The sequence below is a fragment of the Phyllobates terribilis genome, unplaced genomic scaffold (genome assembly GCF_046119375.1).
Source record: "Phyllobates terribilis strain yellow unplaced genomic scaffold, ASM4611937v1 Scaffold_335__1_contigs__length_2066515, whole genome shotgun sequence".
NCBI classification, from domain to species: domain Eukaryota; kingdom Metazoa; phylum Chordata; class Amphibia; order Anura; family Dendrobatidae; genus Phyllobates; species Phyllobates terribilis.
In genome coordinates this window covers 482,249-507,377 of record NW_027363095.1, presented here as the reverse complement: position 1 = coordinate 507,377, position 25,129 = coordinate 482,249, and the positions used below count along the sequence as shown (strand labels likewise).

Sequence of the window (25,129 nt, the reverse complement as noted above, 5' to 3'; positions counted from 1 at the left end):
TACACCTCGCTCCGCTCCGTACACCTCGTACACGCGCGGCTCCGCTCCGTACACCTCTTACACGCGCGGCTCCGCTCCGTACACCGCGTACACGCGCGGCTCCGCTCCGCACACCTCGTACACGCGCGGCTCCGCTCCGTACACCTCGTACACGCGCGGCTCCGCTCCGTACACCTCGTACACGCGCGGCTCTGCTCCGTACACCTCGTACACACGCGGCTCTGCTCCGTACACCTCGTACACACGCGGCTCTGCTCCGTACACCTCGTACACACGCGGCTCCGCTCCGTACACCTCTTACACACACGGCTCTGCTACATCCACACTGTAAACCCCTCCTGACCCCACACATAAACTTCAGCTCATCCAGCACCATGACAACCAGCACAGCAGAGTCCTGCATCCACTGAGGCCCCTGATCATGTGACCCCTGACTCCTCCCCTCCTGTGACCTCATCACAGCTCCTGTGCGCACAGAGCAGCCATATATGTGGTGGCGGCTCTGCAGGTGGAGGTATGTGGAGACCCCATTACTGGGCGCAGGGGGCATTAACCCCTTCAGTACGGAGACTCTTTTGGGGTCTTGTGTTGCCCCTTTATAAGAATCATAAGGTTTTTGTTCTGTTTCCTGTAATAGATACATACGACCCAACTATGGAGACAGGAAGGGAGGAAACGTATTGTTCTCATAGTACAGGACCCCTTTACTGGCCGCACAGTGTAATGCCCCCATTATGCCCCTTATGCAGGATGTATGATGCCCCCACACAGTGTAATGCCCCCATTATGCCCCTTATGCAGTATGTATGATGCCCCCACACAGTGTAATGCCCCCATTATGCCCCTTATGCAGGATGTATGATGCCCCCACAGTGTAATGCCCCCATTATGCCCCTTATGCAGGATGTATGATGCCCCCACACAGTGTAATGCCCCTTATGCAGGATGTATGATGCACCCACACAGTGTAATGCCCCCATTATGCCCCTTATGCAGGATGTATGATGCCCCCACAGTGTAATGCCCCCGTTATGCCCCTTATGCAGGATGTATGATGCCCCCACAGTGTAATGCCCCCATTATGCCCCTTATACAGTATGTATGATACCCCCACACAGTGTAATGCCCCCATTATGCTCCTTATGCAGGATGTATGATGCCCCCACACAGTGTAATGCCCCCATTATGCCCCTTATGCAGGATGTATGATGCCCCCACACAGTGTAATGCCCCCCATTATGCCCCTTATGCAGGATGTATGATGCCCCCACACAGTGTAATGCCCCCATTATGCCCCTTATGCAGGATGTATGATGCCCCCACACAGTGTAATGCCCCCCATTATGCCCCTTATGCAGGATGTATGATGCCCCCACACAGTGTAATGCCCCCATTATGCCCCTTATGCAGGATGTATGATGCCCCCACAGTGTAATGCCCCCATTATGCCCCTTATGCAGGATGTATGATGCCCCCACACAGTGTAATGCCCCCATTATGCCCCTTATGCAGTATGTATGATGCCCCCACACAGTGTAATGCCCCCATTATGCCCCTTATGCAGGATGTATGATGCCCCCACAGTGTAATGCCCCCATTATGCCCCTTATGCAGGATGTATGATGCCCCCACACAGTGTAATGCCCCTTATGCAGGATGTATGATGCACCCACACAGTGTAATGCCCCCATTATGCCCCTTATGCAGGATGTATGATGCCCCCACAGTGTAATGCCCCCGTTATGCCCCTTATGCAGGATGTATGATGCCCCCACAGTGTAATGCCCCCATTATGCCCCTTATACAGTATGTATGATACCCCCACACAGTGTAATGCCCCCATTATGCTCCTTATGCAGGATGTATGATGCCCCCACACAGTGTAATGCCCCCATTATGCCCCTTATGCAGGATATATGATGCCCCCACACAGTGTAATGCCCCCCATTATGCCCCTTATGCAGGATGTATGATGCCCCCACACAGTGTAATGCCCCCATTATGCCCCTTATGCAGGATGTATGATGCCCCCACACAGTGTAATGCCCCCCATTATGCCCCTTATGCAGGATGTATGATGCCCCCACACAGTGTAATGCCCCCATTATGCCCCTTATGCAGGATGTATAATGCCCCCATTATGCCCCTTATGCAGGATGTATGATGCCCCCCACACAGTGTAATGCCCCCATTATGCCCCTTATGCCGGATGTATGATGCCCCACACAGTGTAATGCCCCCATTATGCCCCTTATGCAGGATGTATGATGCCCCCACACAGTGTAATTCCCCCATTATGCCCCTTATGCAGGATGTATGATGCCCCCACACAGTGTAATGCCCCCATTATGCCCCTTATGCAGGATGTATGATGCCCCCACACAGTGTAATGCCCCCATTATGCCCCTTATGCAGGATGTATGATGCCCCCACACAGTGTAATGCCCCCATTATGCCCCTTATGCAGGATGTATGATGCCCCCACACAGTGTAATGCCCCCATTATGCCCCTTATGCAGGATGTATGATGCCCCCACACAGTGTAATGCCCCCATTATGCCCCTTATGCAGGATGTATGATGCCCCCATTATGCCCCTTATGCAGGATGTATGATGCCCCCCACACAGTATAATGCCCCCATTATGCCCCTTATGTAGTATGTATGATGCCCCCACACAGTGTAATGCCCCCATTATGCCCCTTATGCAGGATGTATGATGCCCCCACACAGTGTTATGCCCCCATTATTCCCCTTATGCAGGATGTATGATGCCCCCACACAGTGTAATGCCCCCATTATTCCCCTTATGCAGGATGTATGATGCCCCCACACAGTGTAATGCCCCCATTATGCCCCTTATGCAGTATGTATGATGCCCTCACACAGTGTAATGCCCCCATTATGCCCCTTATGCTGGATGTATGATGCCCCCACACAGTGTAATGCCCCCATTATTCCCCTTATGCAGGATGTATGATGCCCCCACACAGTGTAATGCCCCTTATGCAGTATGTATGATGCCCTCACACAGTGTAATGCCCCCATTATGCCCCTTATGCAGGATGTATGATGCCCCCACACAGTGTAATGCCCCCATTATTCCTCTTATGCAGGATGTATGATGCCCCCACACAGTGTAATGCCCCTTATGCAGTATGTATGATGCCCTCACACAGTGTAATGCCCCCATTATGGCCCTTATGCAGTATGTATGATGCCCCACACAGTGTAATGCCTCCATTATGCCCCTTATGCAGTATGTATGATGCCCCCACACAGTGTAATGCCCCCATTATGCTCCTTATGCAGTATGTATGATGCCCCCACACAGTGTAATGCCCCCATTATGCCCCTTATGCAGGATATATGATGCCCCCACACAGTGTAATGCCCCCATTATGCCCCTTATGCAGTATGTATGATGCCCCACACAGTGTAATGCCTCCATTATGCCCCTTATGCAGTATGTATGATGCCCCCACACAGTGTAATGCCCCCATTATGCCCCTTATGCAGTATGTATGATGCCCCCGCACAGTTTAATGCCCCCATTATGCCCCTTATGCAGGATGTATGATGCCCCCTCACAGTGTAATGCCCCCATTATGCCCCTTATGCAGTATGGATGATGCCCCCACACAGTATAATGTTCCCACAGTACCGCCTGAGGTCCTGCAGTTGGAATAAGTCCTGAGGTTTTACAGTTGGAATAATCCCTCTGGAGTTGGTTTTCCCTCTGCCTGCTCCCCTCCATGTATACCCTCGAGCATGTATCTTACTAGATATCGAGGCTTTGTACAGTAATATATCGCATGAGCATGATATCAGTGGAGTAAGATGTTTATTGAAATCGAGATCAATAGAGTGTAGCAGACATAATGACTTCATGGACGATCTTCTAAAATTCATTCTTACTCATAACGTCTTTCTTTTTGACAGGAAGTACTTAAACGAGCCCAGGGGTACTGCGATGGGGAGACCCTGTACCCCCTCATCTGCTAATCTATTCCTGGGCTGGTGGGAGGAAACCAAAATACTCAGGGATGATTATAAGTGGTGGCAACCATATATTGGGGCATGATATAGATATATTGACAGCATTTTTATCATCTGGTCAAGGACGAGTGAACTATTTCTTGAATTTGTCAGGGAACTCAATATCCATAGAGTGGGCCTTAGATTTATATCAGAGTTTAATTATTACTAGTTGCCTTTCCTTGATGTACCAATCAAGAAAGTACGGGATGGGAGCCAGGGCTGTGGAGTCGGTAAACCAAACCTTCGACTACTACTCCTCAATTTCCATGACACAGTCTCCGACTTCACGACTCCGACTCCCTCATACATGGCTCATGTTTAAGTGATAAATTTACAGTAGGACACATTTTTCTCAGCTAAAAGGCTAGACTCTTAGATCAGGAATAGGAAAGACATTTCATAACTTTCCCAAATTCTAATGAAAAAATATTCCTCACAAACTGCATTGAACTACTGTACCCAATTTATTATATATTTTAGGCGTCTGAGTGGGTCCATTTTATACCGACTCCAACTCCGACTCCACCAAAATGGGCACTGACTCCGACTCCACAGCCCTGGTTTGGACCCTAGGGACACTCATCTACCATAAACTATTAAAGTGCGATAGCCACCACTGCATCCTACTAAAAAAAAAAAAACAATATCCAAGGGCCAATGTTTACAGTTGAGAAGAAACTGCTCTAATGTCACAGATATTAATATACAGGTAATAGACATGAAGATTATGAAAAAGGTACCCACAGTACATTTTGGATTCCGCACGATTGTTTGCAGAAAAACAGGAGAGAGAGACACTCCTACATACCTAACCAAGACACCAAGAAAAATATGGGATAACACAAGTAATAGGAACTTGTGACAATCAGAGTGACCATATCTTTAATATCCTCAGAAAACACTAGGATGTACTTGTGGCCAACCTGGACCTGATAGTGCTGTGTGATCTACTCCTACAATAACTTTCAGAAAGGGTTGGTCAATTAGGGACCGTTTAGTGCATAGTTTCTAAAAAAAAAAAAAACTGCACCCAAGGGGACATGGCTGGATAGAAGAATCTGTGGTTTCTTTAGATGTGTAGAAAGTTGTACATGTAATTGGACTTTTATATATGGCCACATGCACCTGTCCCCTACATTATGTAAGCGCGACCAAGAGGCAGTCTAAGTGGAGTGTGGAGGGGGCATTTGGGCGAAATACGCCATGGTTGGGTGTCACGGGTGTGTCAGAGGTGACAGACAGTCGCCCTGTAGGGGTTTGCAGGAGATCTCCACGTTTGGCAATGCAGACAGCTGCCTAGATGGGAGGCTGTGTTTAGGACCCAGATTCTACCTCCATTTAGTCTGGGTGTATATATACACCTGGTGTGTCTATGTTGGCATCGCCGGGTATACTCATTTCTATTTGGAACTTGGCTGAAGCAGCATCACGTCCTCTTTGGAGTCTTAAGGCCGTGTGCCCTGTTGGAGTTTCTTCTAAAGCGAAATTGTAATTCCCCTATGTTGTCTTTCCCTTTTGTCTTTAGAGTGGTTGCGGAGGTTGACTAGTGCTCATCTCCTTCCACCTCCAGCTATAGCCTTACGACAGGGATAGTTGGGCGAGGCATGTGATGGGTGACAGCTGCGGAGGCTGTATAGAGACGTTAGGGGGAGACAGGGTGATGCTAGTCCAGATTAGGAGGTCACCTCTTCCCCCTTTTCCCTAGTGTCTGGGCTCCCTTTCCCTTTCTCCTCTGTGTTGCACTTACACCTGGCGTGACTCTGTGTTGCACTCACACCTGGCGTGACATCGTGACACCCCATTAGTGAGACACATGAACAGTGCACATTGAGGTGAAACAAGAGACATCTCCTTTTGCATCATTGAGGTGGTTAAACCCAATGTGAGAGGTGGTGATCTCAATAGATGTATCCTCAAAAAGGAAAGTGAGTGGATTTCCAGACTGGATTCACTAGGCCCTAAGAGACTGAATGAGCAAATTTCCTATGCCTGTTTTGTATGAATACAGACCCATTCCGGATTACATTTTAGGATTTTATACTCTACCCATTGCTACTCAGTTCCCTGTGAACGAGGTTCACATATTGTTTTACTTCATCAAGAGATCTGAGCTTCTATATCAGAATTATTACTTATATCCCAATTATACTATTTAGTAACTAACAAGTGTGGTGTTCCTTGTGTATCTCTAATTATGCAATAGGGGTCAAATATGACCATTTAGGAGTATACTGTGGGCCACCATCCCATATATTTTGTAGTGGTAAAGTAGATCCACATGCCGATTGCATGATGGGAGGATGTGCAATACTTGTTTTTAGTCTCCCATGATACTGATCTCAGAGAGAGGATTTATTTGTTGGTGGAATGCAATCCAATACCATATGCGCTCTGGTGTGGAACACAGACATCTGGGCATGCACATTTGTGGACAATGATCCTAGATGGAATGATAACTACGGGCATGCGCAGTCACAGGTACGAGTTTCACGGCGGCAATCAGTTTATCTGGTGTTTCAGCATAAAGCACGTCACTTCCGGACATGCACACTAGGTGATGGACATTATCGAACCTCTAGCTCATGAGAAGTAGCGTAGGCGCAGTATATTATTGAAGACAGACTCTATTCTGTATATCCTGTGACAATTCACCTCCAGGAATGGGAATGAGCCTCATAGTCTGGGAGGGGTTTTGGATGAAGTGGGATATTTAAACATGGACACCTGGCTATTAGGCACACTATGCTGAACATCATGAATTATCATCCCTCTATCAAGCCTCCTAATGAACCTGTTGGGAAAATGCGTTGAGGCGGATTATTGAAACATTCTCTGAGTACCATACCCTTTCCTTTATACATATTGTAAGGGTTTTACTCACTGGGGCACAATGGGAGGAAAACAGGAGGCATGTTCCTTTAAAATTTCATGTGGGTTTATTACTTCATAAACCCAGAAGCCAAACAGAAAAGCAAATAGCCTTTAGATCAGGCAAAGAAAGTAAATGTCCTTAGCGGGTCTCTGCTCAGCCAGGCCTGTGTGGAACACAAGCTGGGGTAGCGTCTAGTGTCCTGGCTTGGTCTGAAGACAAACATACACAGGAGGCCTTCTACCTCCAAACACACAGACCATGTGCCAAACAACAGCCTTCATTTTATAGGCTGTTAACCACACCCAGAGGTGAGGTATGTGGGGAGCTGGACCCGCCCATTCTCTCCTAGCTAACCGTAACCCTGCTCCCAGGTGCACCAAACGATCCTCTTAGTGCTTATGTGCCCTAGAGAAACACACCGGGTTACATCACAGAGACCAGCCATCTCTGTGACACATACCTCCCATTGACTACGCGACCATTAGCCACCTTACATACCCCCCCCCCCCTCTGCCTAAAGCCGTGGGCTTGACACCTTTTACTACCAGACAGGGGATTCTCGAGAGAGCATGGGCATTATCATGTAGCTTCTCTGCTCTATGTTCTACAGGGAAGTAGGAGTCCTGTAGGGCTAAAAACCCGAGGGTGACTCTGGCATTTTTTCACTTTTTTCCCTCATCCATCTGAGTGGAGCATAGTCGGATAATAATCTAAATTTTCGACCTAACAGTACGGTAAGGTGTCCACTGCACACTTTAGGACCGGTTGCCTACACAACCGGTTGCCTACACAGTTTCATCTTTTGAAAGGACGTCTCCGCCTCTGCAGTCCACTTGGCCTTGGCTGATTTTGTCCCTTTAAGGAGGTCAGTCAGGGGTGCGGCCATCATGGCGAAGTTTGGGATGAATTTCCTGTAGTATCCCACCACGATTCCCAGGAAGGCTCTGACTTGCTTTTTCGACACCAGTCTCAGACAATTTTGGATTGCTTCTACTTTAGTATTTTGGGGTTTTATCTCGACTCTACCCACTACATATCCGAAGTACTTGGATTCTTATTTCCCCATGACACATTTCTTCGAGTTTATTGAAAACCCCACCTTCCTCAGAGCATCAAACACAGCCTGAATCTTTTCCAGATGACTCTCCCAGTCTGGACTGAAGATAATAATATTGTCCAGGTATGTTGTGGCATATTTCTTATGGGATCAAGGATGCAATCCATAGCTCTCTGGAATTTTTCAGGGGCCCCCTGCAGTCCAAACGGCATCCGGGCATACTGGAAGCATCCGTCTAGCGTAGAAAACGCAGTCTTCTCTTTGGCTACCTGTGCCATGGGGATCTGCCAATATCCCTTCGTCAGATCCAAGGTGGTTATGTGCCCTGCTTCCCCAAGCCTCTTGATCAGCTTGACGACGCGTGGCATGGGATATGCATCAAATTTGGAGACCTCATTCAACTTCCGATAGTCGTTGCAGAATCTCCACTCACCATTGGGATTTGGGACCAAGACGATCAGGCTCGACCAACTGCTCTTGGATTCTTCAATGACACTGAGCTTCAGCATACAAGCTACCTCTTTGGATATCAACTCTTGTCGGGCCTCAGGTATCAGATAGGGCTTCAAGTTCACCCGCACATGTGGCTCCGTCAGAACCTTGTGTTCTATGACCCTTGTGCAGCACGACAATTCCGAGAACAGATCCCTGTTCTTCTGCATCAACTCCCGACACAGCTGTTTACACCTTGTAGTTCACTTCACCCACTCTATCCACCATCTTATACGGCCCTTGCCACTTGGCCAAGAACTTACTTTCCACCGTAGGAATTAGCATGAGGACTCCGGTCTCCCGGATTGAATTGCCTCACTCTGGCTGACCGGTTGTAGACTCTGGCATGAGCTTCTTGTGCCTGGAGGAGATGTTCTTTTACGATGGGCATCACATTCACAATCCTCTCCTGCATCAGAGCAACGTGCTCGATGATGCTCCGGTGGGGCGTGAATTCGGCTTCCCAGATTTCCTTTGTGACATCCAGAAGACCCCGCGAATGTCGGCCATACAGAAGTTCGATTGGCGAGAACCCTATAGAGGCCTGTGAAACCTTTCGGTTGGAGAACAACAGATACGGTAGGAGACAGTCCCAGTCTCTACTGTCCCTTTCTATGTCCTTCCTCAGTATGCTCTTCAGAGTCTTGTTAAACCTTTCGACTAGGCTATCTGTCTGAGGATGGTATACTGAAGTCCTCAGTTGGGAGATTTGGAGGGTTTTGCATAACTCCCTCATCACCTTACCCATATAGGGAGTTCCCTGGTCGGTGAGTATCTCCCTTTGGCAAGCCTGTTGGGGAAAAAACGTGGACCAACTCACGGGATATATTCTTTGCGGAGGAGTTTCTCAGTGGAATCACTTCAGGATAGCGTTTGGCATAGTCCAGGATAACCAATATAAATTGATGCCCACGAGCAGATTCAACCAGGGGACTGACCAAGTCCATAGCAATTCTCTCGAACGGCACTTCAATAATGGGCAATGGCACAAGGGGACTTCAAAAGTGAGAGGTGGGGTCGGTTAACTGGCACGTAGTGCAAGACCTACAATACTTAAATATTTCCCGGTGACATCCGGGCCAATAGAACCTTTGTAAAAGATAATGCCTTACCAACAATGCAGCAAGCCTCCATGATAAAGGCGGGGCCAGCACATGTGCAAAATACTGATGCAGACAGCCACTCACTAACCTACCAATTCATGGAGGGGGTGGCTGTCTAGTATTATACATGCCCACCGATGGAGTCTGCATAGGGCGCCAGTCACACAGGTATGTACGATGCACAGTTTCTGGCTTGAAGCTTGTTGATGACACCCATACTATTAGATCAGGCGGGCTGCCCAGCACTATATACGTGCACCCCCACAAGACAGATGCCCCAATTCACCCAGCCAACACTAAAGAGGCCTGGCCGCATCCTGCAAAAAAAATGTGCAAAAAAGATGAAAAATAGTGTAGAAGATAAATACACCACATGAGGTATTGGTCGATATTTTGGCCAAAATACACAAGCTCGCAACCCAAACGTCAAGGGTCCTCATACTTGCGAGTCCTAACACTAAACATTAAAAATGTTGAACATTGGACATAATTTCAAAAAACATCACAGTAAGGCTGTATGCCCACTATGCGTTTTTTAAGCGTTTCCACAGTGGCAATTCCGCTGCAGAAACGCTTAAAAAACGCTTGGTAGAAGGCCTGCCATGTTCCCCAATGATAATCCCATGTGCTGTGCACATGCTGCGGAAATTTCCGCTGCGGATTATCATTGCGGAAAAATCCGCAGCACTACCAATTATTTTGCGGAAGCGCGGCGTTTTCACCGCCATTGACTTGCATTGGAACGCATGGAATCCGCATCATTGCATCTGCAGATGAGGAATGCGTTTCAATGTGCGGATGGTACCCGGGTTTGGAGAAGAGGAGACTCTCCTCCGGACCCGGGTACCATAGAACCTGTAAAAAAAGAATAAAATAAAAAATATACATTATACTTACCTTCTGATGGCCCCCGGAGTCCTTAGCGATGCGTCTCGGCTTGCTGGCAGCTCGCGATGGTCTGAAAAGGACCTGCCATGACGTCAATTAGTCATGTGACGGGTCACGAGACCGCTGACGTTGGCAAGTCCTTTAGTCTACCGCGAGCTGCCGGCAAGCTAGGACGCATCAGATAAAGACACCGGGGCCCATCAGAAGGTAAGTATATATTTATTTTTTACCATTCTTTCGGTCACACTATATAAATCCATGCCGGTTGCATGGATTTATATAGTGTGACCAAGTTGTCAAGCACTTTCCAAGTGATGCTAAAAATCGCTTGGAAAGCGCTTGACAACCCGCATGCGGAAATGCATGTGAAGAACGCTTCACTTCCGTACAATCTGCATGCGTTTTTTCTGCCACGGAGATGCAGAAACGCTCAGGAAAAAATCCAGAGCATTTCTGCGTCGTGGGCACATAGCCTAAAAGATAATGCCTTACCAACACCAGGTCAGATTACCAATGCACTGCAGGATGCAGCAAGCCTCAATGATAAAGGCGGGGCCAGCACATGTGCAAAATACTGATGCAGACAGCCACTCACTAAACTACCATTTCATGGAGTGAGTGGCTGTGTAGTTTATACATGCACACCGATGGAGTCTGCATAGGGCGCCAGTCATACATGTGCTGGCCCTGCCTTTATCATGCAGGCTTGCTGCATCCTGCAGTGCATTGGCAATCTGACCTGGTGTTGGTAAGGTATTGTCTTTTATTGTGATGTTTTTTGAAATTATGTCCAATGTTCACCAATAGAACCTTTGCACGATCCGTTCCTGCGTTTTTTCCACTCCCAGATGTCCCCCCAAGACATGTGAATGGGCCATGTCGAACATCTTCCGTCTAAAGGGGCCCGGCACTATTAACTGCTCCACACTCTCCTCCCTCACTTTCTTGACCCGGTACAACAACTCCTTACTCATCATAAAATGGGGAAACCTTGTGTCAGCCCCCGACTCCTGTGCAACCCCATTTATAATAGTGACATTATTAAAGGCTTCCTTCAGAGTTAGGTCCCTATGTTGGGCAGACCCAAAATTCTCGCTCGTCACCCTTAACTCTGGAATGGAAGACTCAGGGGGCACTACCTCCTCATCCCCCACAAGGACACAAAAAGGAAACCTGTCTGACTCTGGGTGTGGTGATACCTCATTAGGGTTAATTTTTTTCTTATCTGAGCCAGCGAACCCAGAACCCTTCCCCCACAGATCCCAAAATAAGCAAAAGTCCCAGCCTATAAGAATAGGGTGCAACAAGTCCTGAACGATGCCGACCTCGTGGGACATTTCAATGTCCACTCTGGCCCGTAGTGTAGTCTTTAGCATCACCATGAATGCACTGAATGCCGACTTTTTTTCCCCGGGATAATTTGGAGAGGAAGGGTGGCCCTCATAAGAGTCACCAGGCTCCCGGAGTCTAGCAGTGCCGGTACTTCCCATCTATTCACCTTCACGTGACATGCTTGTGGCCCCTCGCTGGGTGGACAGTTCACACTGCAGGCGGGATAAGCATAATATGAACAATGTTGTCCTATGCTGCAGTCCATCGACTCAAGGGTCAGCGGACAACGGGCGGCTATATGGCCTGGGCCGTGGCACCTCCAGCAAACAACATCACCTGTATGGACCTTGGGCACCACCTCCCTCGTCCATTTGGACCTTGGAAGTCCTACCACCTTTTGGGCCTCCACCCCCTGTTGGGAACTCCAGCATGTAATGGGCTGCCTTCCCAAGGAACCTTCAACCCCCTGGTATCTCTCGATCAGTCCGACCAGTTCATCAGCATACCGGGGATCACCCTGGGCAACCCAAGGCTGTATGGGCCTCGGCAGGGAGTGCACAAACTGGTCCATCACCACCCACTCTACCATCTGCGCAGGCATTGAGGACTCTGGCTGCAGCCACTTCTGGACCAGGTGCAGCAGGTCAAACATTTGGGACGGAGGTGGTTTGTTCTGGTGATACGAACCCGCTGTCCCCTGATAGTCATTGTCAACCTCAAGCATGCGAGAATCTCACTTTTTAGCTTGCCATACTCTTTGGCATCCTGCAAAGCTAAATCATAGTACGCTTACTAGGCGTACTTCTGGGGCTCTCCAAGTCAAGTATGGCGACAGTACCTCTGCCCACTGCTCTTGTGGAAATTTCTCCATCTCGGTCACCCTTTGAAACACCATCAGGAAGGTCTCCACGTCATCCCCCGGGGTCATTTTCTGCAAAGCCCGTCATACCGCCTTCCGGACATGGGAGTCATCAGTCGGACCTGGGGTTGGAGTGCTCGTACTGTCCTGGATGGCGGTTGCCAGAAGCTGCATCTGCTGATGTTGTTCCTGCTAGTGGTGCTGGATCTGCTGTAACTACAGCCTGTTGGTCTCCTGTTGATGCTGCTGCGACTGGACCAGGTGTTTCAGCAGGTCCTCCATTTCGTCTGGCGATGCTTGCTGGCTTGCGACAGACTTCACCCAGGGCATGCAGTCCATCCTGTAGCACTCGCACGTCTCTGCTGGGAACGCTGCCTGCAAGTCTAACACTAATTGTGGAGGTTTTACTCACTTGGGTATGACCAGAGGAAAACAGGAGGCATGTTCCTTTAAAAGTTCATGTGGGTTTATTGCTTCATAATCCCAGAAGCCAAACAGAAAAGAAAATAGCCTTTAGATCAGGCAAGCAAAGTAAATGTCCTTAGCAGGTCTCTGCTCAGCCAGGCTTGTGTGGCACACAAGCTGGGGTAGCGTCTAGTGTCGTGGCTTGGTCTGAAGACAAACATACACAGGAGGCCTTCTCCCTCCAAACACACAGACCATGTGCCAAACAACAGCCTCTATTTTATAGGCTGTTAACCACACCCAGAGGTGAGGTATGTGGGTAGCTGGACCCACCCATTCTCTCCTAGCTACCCGTAACCCGGCTCCCAGGTGCACCAACCGATCCTCTTAGTGCTTATCTGCCCTAGAGAAACACTCCGGGTTACATCACAGAGACCAGCCATCTCTGTGACACATACCTCCCATTGACTATGCAACCATTAACCACCTTAGAATACCTTGATACATATCTGGTTTTATGATTACCCCACGGCTGATGAAAGGGAATCTGTCACCCCCTGGGACTTATCTGACCTCTAATATTGGCATACAGGTGATAGAAATGTGAATCTATGCATACCTGTATGCCTCATATTAGAGGTCTGTTTGCTGTGAAATGTTTTTTTATTCAGTGAAGATTCTGATGCTTGCTGGCCGTGGGGAGTGGATTCCCTTTAATAAATACTCACTTAGCCCCATTCTTCATGCAGATACTAATAAATACAGGACCTATGAGATTTTACCATAGTTAGGGGTGTATCATCCATAGCAGCAGCCCACAGGGCCACTATGGTGCCGGTGAAAAAAAACAGAATTTGAGCTTGGTTTAAGTTGGTATCCATGCAGCACATAAATGCATGTTTACTATGGCCATAAATCAGAAAAAAACCTATAAGAAGAAAAATGATCATAAACCCTGCTGTAAATAAATAAAAAACAAAAGTGCATTTAAATTAAATAGGGTTCTTAGTAACACTGTTTTTGATCAAAAATAGCATGAAAGCTATCCCACCATGGTAAAATGAACCCATTCGGGATAGTCCTACTCTGTTTAATATTAAAAACCTTACCGTATATCAAAGCCTCAAACTTCTGTGTGTGAATCAGACATGAGATCTAACGTGATAGAAGATTACAGTCCGGGGAAGACGGGAAACATTCATATAGACGGCCGGTGGTGATGTAGTCAGTGATGAACTCTGGCTAAATATGTTTTTAGAGCCGTAGTAGAAGATGAAGATGTCGTCCTCCTCCTCATGAAGTAGTTATTTCTCATGTCACGTGTAATGAATATATCCTGCAGTATTGCTAATGCCGATTGCCGTGTCGATAAATGAGACGAGAATTAGCTTTATGGAAGATGAGTCTTTGAGAAACGTGTTCAGCTGCAGACTCCAAGGAAGAAACTGCTTGTTGTATGTGGCCTAAAATATATAGGTTTTATTACTAGATGTAAAGCAGAAAACTAAATACTGTAAAATAATATATCTCCTCATATGTTTCCCCTTATTATCTCCAGTAATTGTATTATTACACAATATCAGATCCTCTCAGTGAAGATCTTCTATTTAAGAGAATTTTCCTTATGGACCCATCAAAGACGGATATAGACAGAGACAAGATGGCAGAGAGGATATTACACCTCACCCTAGAGATCCTCTTCCGTCTTATCTATGGGAATAACAGATGGACAGAACTGGAGAGGTGAGGACTCTGGAAATGTCTGTAGTGAGATTTATTTATATGTCTTTCCATAACCAGGATTACAAAGTAGTGAAGAAGACCTCTAGTGAGCGCTGTCAGGTCCATGTGTCTGAGGGATGGGAAAGACCCCTGAGCTCAATCACAGGACCTCCATCTCACCCCTTCATACATGAGGACATCAATGACCAGAAGATCCTAGAACTCACCTACAAGATGATTGAGCTGCTGACTGGAGAGGTGACACTGCTGGGACATTATACTGTAATGCTATGAAAGGATCTGGGGGGATGACGGTATCATTGTGTGTGTCAGGATGTCGCTGTCTATTTCTCCATGGAGGAGTGGGAGTATTTAGAAGGACACAAAGATTTGTACAAAGATGTCATGATGGAGGTTCCCCAGCCCCTCACATCACCAGGTAATAGACAGGACTAAATACACACAGCCTATAATTATCTGTATGTAAAGAATAAATTCAGTCCCTGTGTGTGTTTCTTCCAGATCTATCCAGTAAGAGGACAACACCGGAGAGATGTCCCCATCCTTTTCTTCTACAGGATTGTAAACAAGAAGATCCCAATGTTCCTCAGGATCATCAGGTAGATGGAGAGAAGGTGTCATGAGATCTCCCCTATGATGTGTAGACGGCTGTGAAGGTCTTGTGTTCAGTCTTGTTTTATCCACCAGTATTATGTGTTTTATACTTGTGTAATGAGAACGGTGGAGATGGCAGGATTAGAGTTGATCATAGATGTGACTTGTCATCTGTTTGTGACTTTTACAATATTTGTTTCAGGGTGAAGATCTGACTCATATTAATACTACAGAGACATATGTGAGGGGTGATGTGCGGTGTAAAGAGGAGATTCCCACATATGACTACCCAGGTGAGTAGTAACCACTAAATGCAGAGAAGTCACCGGCTGTGGCTGCTTTATCGGTTGCGTAGTCCGGCCGTATCACAATCGAGTGATCACCATTTTGCCTTTAGACCACAACATTCTCTTCCACCCAAAACTGTTCAAATGATTTTGGGCATTGAAACCCTTTTCCATAGAACTTACAACCTGGAGGATCCACCTACTCCCTGTGATTAGGAGACGCTGACCGTTACCTGCCCAGATCTGTAAACAACAAAGCCAGAAAATCACTTGAAAAAAATATTATGATGGGCCTGTAAGAGAAAGCGGAGGGTAATGATCTATTTGCTTCCTAGATCCCTGATATCTTATTGGATGAATCTATCTTCTCTCCCTTCTGTGCTGCTGAATGTGCTCATATGGTCCCTACAAGACCAGGTCCAGTCTTTCTGGCCAAACTTTACTTTTATGATTGACAACATTAAATGTGCAGTGAGGCCAAGTGTGAATTTCTGTACAATAACAGCAGAGTTTCCCTTTATCCTGACTTTTCAATTTCTTTTAAAACCGACTAACTTCAAACCAGATTGTGATAAACTATACAAAAATATTACACCTGTGACATGACATATCTCTAAGCTAAACACCTCAGCTCTGCACTATTATAAAAAGTTCTCTTTGAACGTCTAATATTTCTTCTTGAAACTCATCTGACAGAAAATATTGGCCCTTACGATAGTTTAGATTGCCAAGAGCCACCGAGCCCCATACTCTAATTACCCCAGAGAGGTTTCACCACTAGTTACTCACTACTTACTGATGAAGACTGTTGAGTTTGATCATGTTGTTATTGTCTATACTCACAGTTTTGACTATAGTAGTTAGTGCCCAAAATACTCTGATTTAACCCCTTCTTGCAGCCAGTTTTGTGTTCCTATCTGAGCTCATTTTTCAAATCTGACGTGTGCCACTTTATATGGTGATAACTTTGGAATTCTTCACAAAGGATAATAGGAAACAAATGGACCTTACAAATTATATTCCAAATTCTCTTGAATCTGACAATACCCTATATACGATTGTACACTACTGTCTGGGCACATGGCAGGTTAAAAAGGGAAGAAGCGCCATTTGGCTATTTGAATGCAGATCTTGCTGGGATGGTGTGCAGACACACAATGTATTGGGGACACTGTTCGTTGTCACCTGGCATCTCAAAAGATGGCTACCACAAACAGGCTTGGCACTATCTACTCCATTTTCCAGATCCCAGGGTTTGCCTTGCTCATCATCCTTTTAACCCCTCTACATGGATCTGGACTTACACAGAGACCCCTAGGCTTGGGCCACAGTGTTACCTAATGTTCTGTGGTGTGAGATGGCAAGAAGAATAGTCAGATAGCCGGGTCAGAACATGGAGGTCAGAGAAAATATAAAATCACACAAAAGTAGTCAGTAAACGGGCCGAGGTCACAACAGGAAACAAATACACAATTCGGGAGCTGAGCACAGAGGCCTGAACCAGAGGAGAACAAGGCTGTATCTGGCAGCTTCCGGCAATATGCTTCCAGCTTTAGTAGGGTGTGGTGCTCTCTAAATGGCTGAAGCAGGGAGCAGATTACTCCAGCTGGACAGCATACTCCCCCATACTGCCAGACTGGATAGTACTACTGGTCCCAGGCACTCTAATCTTACTGGCTGGACAGAGCCTGCGCCACCCAGAGCTTCTGGTTCTGATGTCTCCTCCATCACCAGCGCCGCCTGCAGGATGAATAAGGCGGCGCCTGGTGACAGAAGCAGACGTCCCAAGAGCAGATCCCAGAGGAGATGGGACCCACAATTTGCAGAAGCCCTAATGTGACCAAATTGCAGAAAACCAGAACAGTAGAAATCCCCAAAAAGTGACTCCATTTTGGAAATTATAACCCTCAGTGAAATAATCTATAGGAGTAGTGACTATTTTGACTCCACAGGCACTTTCTGGAAATTAGCACGCAGTGGATGTTGGAGAGTGAAAATTACAAATATATAATTTTATTACCCAACATATAGTGCCCAGATTGTGCTCCAGGAGACACACACCGTAAATTAAGTGGGTTCTTCTCACTATAGTAATGCCGAATACATGGATGATAAATGTGGTTTGGGCGCACTGCAAAGCTCAGAAGTGAGGGGGAGATCTGACTTTGGAACAGCGGATATTGCTGGATTGGTTTATGGAAGCCATGTTGCTTTTCAAAAGCCTTTGAGCCACTAATAATGTGGAAACCTCTGGTTTTCCATTGACAGATGATGACCCTGACTGGGGACTTGATTTTTGTGAGATGAGTAGAAGTTTTTATTGATATTATTTTTGCCTACATAACATTGTTTGTTAATTCTGCCTCCCAAATATGGAATAAAAAGCCACCAAACAGTTGAACACTACGATCCACTGGCTCATCCTATGAGGTTTTCTATTAGACTGTGAACTGTTATTGTCTTGATGAATAATGACGGCTAACATAGGGCAAAATTAAAAAAAATCACAGAAAAAGATACAGCCTTACTAACACAAATCATATAACAAATGCACTAGCAGGATGCCGCAGACCCCCATGATAAAGGTGGGGGCTGCACAGTTGCAAAATACTGGTGGAGCAACCACTCACAATCGTACCAATTCATGGAGGGGGTGGTTGCCTAGTATTAAAGATGCACACAGATGAAGCTTGCATAGGACGCCAGTCACACAGGTGGGTTTGATGCACAGTGTCTGGCTTAGGATAGTGATGATGCCCATACGATTAGATCAGGAGGGCTGCCCAGCACTATATAAGTGCACCCCACATGGACAGACACCCCATTACACCCAACCAACACTAAAATGCTAATGCATTTGTTATCTGATTTGGTGTTGGTAAGGCTGATTTTTTCTGTGATCTGTTTTCTTGGTAGATAATGATACTTTTACATAAAGTACATTTTTACGGAGAGTTTAAGTAGAAACATTCAACAATATAAATTTTAAGGATATGTTATTCATAAATAATAATTGGTTTTATTCTTGGCAGATGACTGTACCAGGAGATCAGAGAGACAGCTGACATCTTCAATTTTTAAATCAGATGATCTTGAGATCAAACAAGATACAGTTGAAGTGAATGCCATTACTCCAGATATCCCATCATCCCTTCACAGCAAAGATCTGTCATCTGATCATTTGAAACAGGTCCTGTCTTCTGATTCATTGCCGACTACTAAGGAAAATCAAAGTCACAAAATAAGCATTAAAAAACAAATTGCTCCTAAAGCAAAGAAGCCATTTTCATGTTCAGAATATGGAAATAGTTTTTCCCTCGAAAAGTCTTTTCTTAACCATCAAAGCATTCACACAGCAGAAAATAGATTTTTTTGATTCAAGTGTGGGAAATTTTTTAACCAGAAATCAAATCTTGTTAATCACCAGAGAAGTCACACAGGGGAGAAGCCTTTTTCCTGCTCAGAATGTGGAAAATGTTTTACAGAGAAATCAAGTTTTATCAGACATCAGAGAACTCACACAGGGGAGAAGCCTTTTTCCTGTTCAGAATGTGGAAAATGTTTTAGCTGCAAATCAGATTTTGTTAAGCACCAGAGAATTCACACAGGGGAGAAGCCTTTTTCCTGTTCAGAATGTAGAAAATGTTTTAGCCGGAAAACAGATTTGGTTGAGCACAAGAGAATTCACACAGGGGAGAAGCCTTTTTTCTGTTCAGAATGTGGAAAATATTTTAGCTGGAAATCAGGTTTTGTTGCGCACTAGAGAATTCACAGAGGGGAGAAGCCTTTTTCCTGTTCAGAATGTGGAAAATGTTTTAGCCAGAAACCAGGTTTGGTTAAGCACCAGAGAACTCACACAGGGGAAAAGCCTTTTTGCTGTTCAGAATGTGGGAAATGTTTTAGCCAGAAATCAGATTTGGTTATACACCAGAGAACTCACACAGGGGAGAAACCTTTTTCCTGTTCAGAATGTGGGAAATGTTCTATCCAGAAATCAGATTTGGTTAAGCACAAGAGAATTCACACAGGGGAGAAGCCTTTTTCCTGTTCAGAATGTGGAAAATGTTTTAGCCAGAAATCAGATTTGGTTATACACCAGAGAAATCACACAGGGGAGAAGCCTTTTTCCTGTTCAGAATGTGGGAAATGTTTTATCCAGAAATCAGATTTGCTTAAGCACAAGAGAATTCACACAGGGGAGAAACCTTTTTCCTGTTCAGAATGTGGGAAATGTTTTGTGAAGAAATCATCACTTCTTAGTCACCAGAGAACTCACACAGATGAGAAGCCATTTTCATGTTCTTAATGCGGGAAATGTTTTACACGGAAATCAACCCTTAACAAACTTCAGAGAAGTCACACAGGGGAGAAGACTTTTTCATTTTTAACCGAAAATTATATCTTCATAAAGGGGTTGTCCACTACTAGGACAACTCCTTCTCATTCCTCATGTTTGGCCTTTTTAAAATAAAAACACTCATACGCACTTCCTGTTCTGGCGCCGTTCCATTGGTGTCACAACTCGCGTTTCCGTAAGGATGTTACATCACACAATCCTGCTCCCAATCAACACCACCTTCAGACGTATTGTACATCAACAGGAAGGACATGGCCTGTACATAGCACCAAGAGAATGCACACACTGAAAGCCCTCTCTTGAGACAGTGTTCCTGGGTGAATTATAAGCAATTTACAGCCTCAAACATGACTTTCGATATGGGAAAGAAAGAAGAGATCAGAGGTTAATCTGAGGTCCTCCACCTCTGTCAGCATGTCTGGTATGCAGCGTTTCTTATGGAAGGTCTTATCTTCTTGCTCCGGAGCCATTACTGCCTCACCTCAGCGTGGAAAAAGAAGCCGCCTTAACCCTCATGATGCGAGACAGCTCCAGTCTGTAAGTCCTGCACCAACTTCTCTCTTAATGTAAGCCTCACAAGAAAACAGGTTCACAAATCTCCCTGTACTCTCACCAAAGCCCACATACTGAGCAGTGCTTGCTTCACAGGGACATTTACCCCCCCAGCCACAGGTTATTCTGATATGGGGAACAACATATCTTGTTTGTATATCAGATTGCGTCTATCCCTACTAAAGAAGATATGGAGCAATATATTCAGAGGCTGGAAACCACATACAATACTGAAATACGTCCCCTCACTTCTATCCTGTCACATCTTACTGACAAGGTACAGAGATTACAGGATAATGTCGTCCAAGTTAGAGGCCATCATAATGCTCAGAAACTAACACTGGATCTTCACAGCCAGTAAATAAACCACCTGTTTAATATGGTTGATGATCAAGAAAATCACAATAATATCTGGATAAGGGGTATACCTGAAAGCATCAATGCACAAGTGATTATGCCAACACTGTGATCATTATTCAATAATATCCTTGGTGATTATATTGATAAGGATGTGGAGATTTAAAAGGCGCACCGCACAATAGGCAATCATGGCCCAGATCCTGAGCGTCCAAGGGACATTATCTCTCGCATACATTTTTTCAATGTAAAAGAGGCCATTGTGAGGAAAGCAGAGGAGTTGGGTCCTGGTGATTTCAATGGAAAATGCATATAATTGCTCACAGATCTATCCTGAATGACACTTGCTAAAAGAAGGGTATTGAAACCACTACTTGATGCCATCCGGGAAAATGGCCTGATGTACTCCTGGGGGTACCCATTCCAGCTGTATATTTTCAAAGATCCAAGCAACATGAGACCTATTTGTGATGCCCTGGACATTCCATATATCTGACTGGCCACCTGCTCCACCATTGCCACAGAGAGTTCCAGCACGTCACAGAAGGTGTTCAATGGATCAGGAACTTGATGGTGATGCAGCCAAATGGGAAAGGAACCTGCCAATCGTATGAGCTCCTGAAATGAATCTGGTCTTCCCTGATGAGAGACAGTTTGCAGATGCTTACTTATTTCTTTAAGCATATAATTAGATACATCTAAATAGAGCATTAGGTGCCACTCTTCCACTATATAGAATGTCTAAGTTCATATAAGATCTTAGACAAGCATATAAGTTGAGTTCACATGATACTACTGTAATATCAGGCTGTATTACTTTACTTGCTTTATATTACATGGTTCCACGGAATAGGAATCCTAGAACTGAAAGTTTGACTTATGCCTGTAAAGACAACCCCCAGTTAGGGACTTGCATTGGGATCTGCTTGTTTCGCAATTTCCTACTGTTTCGATATATTCATAATCTATACTTCTTAGACACTGAGAGGTAGACGTTACTATCTACCGTCTATACTTCCTCTTTTCTCTTAATCTTTCTCTCTTCCATTCCCCCTTTTTTTCATATAATATGGCACAACTCAAACCTTGCGCATTGAATGTCAGAGGACTTAATGTTCCAGAGAAAGGAGCTCAAGTGTTTTATCGTAGGCATAAACAGCACGTACATTTTCTCTTTCTTCAGGAGTCACACTTTAGAGGCGATCATATACTGTACCTCAGATTACTAATAGATATTATTCATCTTGGCATCCCAGAAAAATGCTGTTTTGAAGTCTAAGGTGCTGAGTATAGGCCGGCACAGATCACTGCTGCATACTATTGTAGAAACACTGTCTGACACGGAGAGGAGGTTCGTGTTTGTTAAGATCTCCGTCTACTCCAAAATTTTGACTTTAGAAAACTTCTATCTCCCTAATTGTGACCAAATTAAGACATGCCATCATTACTTAAACCAAAATATTTTGCGGAGGACCTTATCATCATTGGAGGTGACATTAATTTTGTCTTGGATCCTTCTTTAGACGCGTCCCGGAGCTGGTGTCACCAATCTAAAACACAAACAAAAGCTTTGCTAAACGTGCTGCGGTCTCAACCGGGCGATGTATGGAGGATACTACATCCAGACGTAAAGGATTATACCCATTATTCTCCTTTACACAATATGCATAGCCATATAGGCCTTTTCTTAATTAGCCATCACTTGCCTACATGGCAACCTGCATGTCAGGTAGGAACTACTGTATGGTCAGATCATGCTCCTGTATATTGTATCTGACTATGCTGGACTCCACCAAGGCTTCAGATGTTGGAACCTAAATGATAATCTGCTGAAAGACTCACTCTGTGCTCAGACCTTCTTGATACTATAGACTCATTCACAAATGAGTATGATGAAACTGGCTTACTATTTCAATGGGAAGCACTGAAATGCGTTCTCGGGGATACTAATAAAACATAGATAAAGGCTAAAAAAAGAGAGCAGCTAAAGTGCCCATTTGTTTGAGTGGATTGATCTCGACAAACAAAATAAACAATCTGTTTCCCTCCAGGTATACGCAGACCTGCTTAATGCTAGAATGGAGCTAAAGTAGTTTCATGGATGGGGTACTCGCAAATATTGTGTAATTTCAGGGCATCTACTTATGGAAGGAACCAAGTGAAAGCTTCCATTCTCGGTACTAGATATGGGGCCTCCTCGACAAAATGACCTAAAATGTGCTACACTAAAGTTATTATATAAGGTGTGGGATAGGGGTAAAAATATTCTGTGAATTGGAAAGTACACAAACTATAATCCTTTATGGCACAACTATAACTTACCAGAACTACATAAACTAAAAAATGTTATTGAATGGGAGGATAGGAGTATATGTTTGGTATCAGAACTCCTGAGGGATGGATTATTCAAGACGTTTGAACAAATAAAGGCAGATTTTAACTTTCCGCATAGAGTGTTTTATCAATATCTGCAAATATATATTGCATATAGTACACAACTAGAATAAACGCCATACTGATTGACATCACCCAATAGATACCTTTACTACATCGTTGGATACAAAAGGTCTAATATCCCTTATTTATAGGCAGTTACTGGCCCTACATTTGGATAATATTGATAGTTAAGACAAAATGGGAGGAGGATGTGGGTCCTTTATCTGAGGAGCAATGGGGGAAATACTGGATTTGACACAGAAACTTTCATTGTCAGAGTCACAAAGATTGTCCCGAATTCTTCTCATTCATAGAGTATATAGATCCCCAAGTATTTTATTTAAAATTGAAATACAAACGAATGAAACATGTCCTAGATGTGGTCAAAAGGACGCCCACCTGATGCATATGACGTGGAAATGTGTAAATATTGGCGACTACTGGAAGGGGGTGATCATTCTTGTACTATCTGTATTTGGGATACAACTTCAGTTGGAACCTAAAATCTGTATCCTAGGACTCCTGGGAGAGGACGTAGACCCAGACTCCATATGGCAGTAGGTAGCTCAAGAATATTATTCTAAGCCAGAAAGTTGTTGGCACTACATTGGATAGACAATTCTCCCCCTATAATAACAGAACTAAAATCCAGGATAAATAACACTCTATGGTTGGAAAGGGGATATTATATTAAAGGAACACTCTGAAGAAATTCATACACATATGGGAGCAATGGTTAATTACCCCAGGTATTGCTTCAAAAATACAATACTGGACCATTTGTACATATCCCTGCAGTAAACCAGGAATTTATATCCTTATACCTAAGGTGTCAGCAAATAATAATGGTCTCAGTCCACACAATTGTCCCTTCTTAGAGATATTCTTTTTCTTTTGATGTCCCAATAGTGAAAATAAGCCGTCAGGAAGTATTCAGATATTTATGTACAAATGTAAAATTACTATTCCAAAACACTGTACTATAGAGCGATATTGGGATTTATATCATTGTAAACCGGTTCTTGTATTGTTTACTGGTTTTTCTTTCTTTTTATTTTTATGTCACAAAGTTTATATGACAAAAACAAAATGTTGGTAATTGTTTCTTTTGTTAAATAAAAATGATCTGATTGAAAAAAAGAAAGGAGCGAAGGTCTTTACTAGATCAAAAGTATAGAAAATATCAAGATCGCATGTGAAGGTACTCGTATGAATTCACAGATAAATGTGGTCTCTCAATGACAAGGAGGTTACATCCACGGATGCAAAGGACATACGGCTCTGGCAAAGATTAAGAGACCACTGAACAGTTTTCTATTGGAAAGAATGGAAAGACTGGTGGAAAGCATGGCAAGACGAATGAAAGCTGTGATTAAAAATCATGGTTAGTCCACCAAATATTGATTTCACATTTAAAACATGAGTAATTTGAGGTCTGAAAGCACTGTGTTTCTTTTTTAGTATTTTGACGCTTTATCATTGTTACAACTCTACTGTTAGGTTTTTTTTAGTTTGCTGGTCACATGACCAGTTTTGCCTATTTAATCCGGCTCCGCCCTCCTGGCATTGCTGGACTTCATTGTATTTACTACTGTTGAGCTAGCTAGGTGCTCTGTTGCCGTTCTCTGTTAGTTTTTCTAGGTCTTTTGACCTCTATGCTTTTAGTTGTGTGTTTGTCTTTGACTGCTACGATTTCTGCTAGGAGGTGTCCAACTTATCCCAGTCCCTAGTTCTTGTAGGGATCCCTCCCTCACA

General features: G+C 44.7%; 1 protein-coding gene across 1 annotated transcript; it reads left to right on the top strand.

The window, feature by feature from the left end:
* The first annotated feature begins 449 nt into the window (after nt 1-449).
* Nucleotides 450-24,450, top strand: LOC141221828 (uncharacterized). Its single transcript, XM_073666594.1, has 5 exons — nt 450-514; nt 14,849-15,209; nt 15,293-15,390; nt 15,588-15,678; nt 18,705-24,450. The coding sequence occupies exons 2-5, from the start codon at nt 15,125-15,127 to the stop codon at nt 19,046-19,048; spliced, it is 618 nt and encodes a 205-aa protein (XP_073522695.1). The 5' UTR covers nt 450-514; nt 14,849-15,124; the 3' UTR covers nt 19,049-24,450.
* Nucleotides 24,451-25,129: the final 679 nt, after the last annotated feature.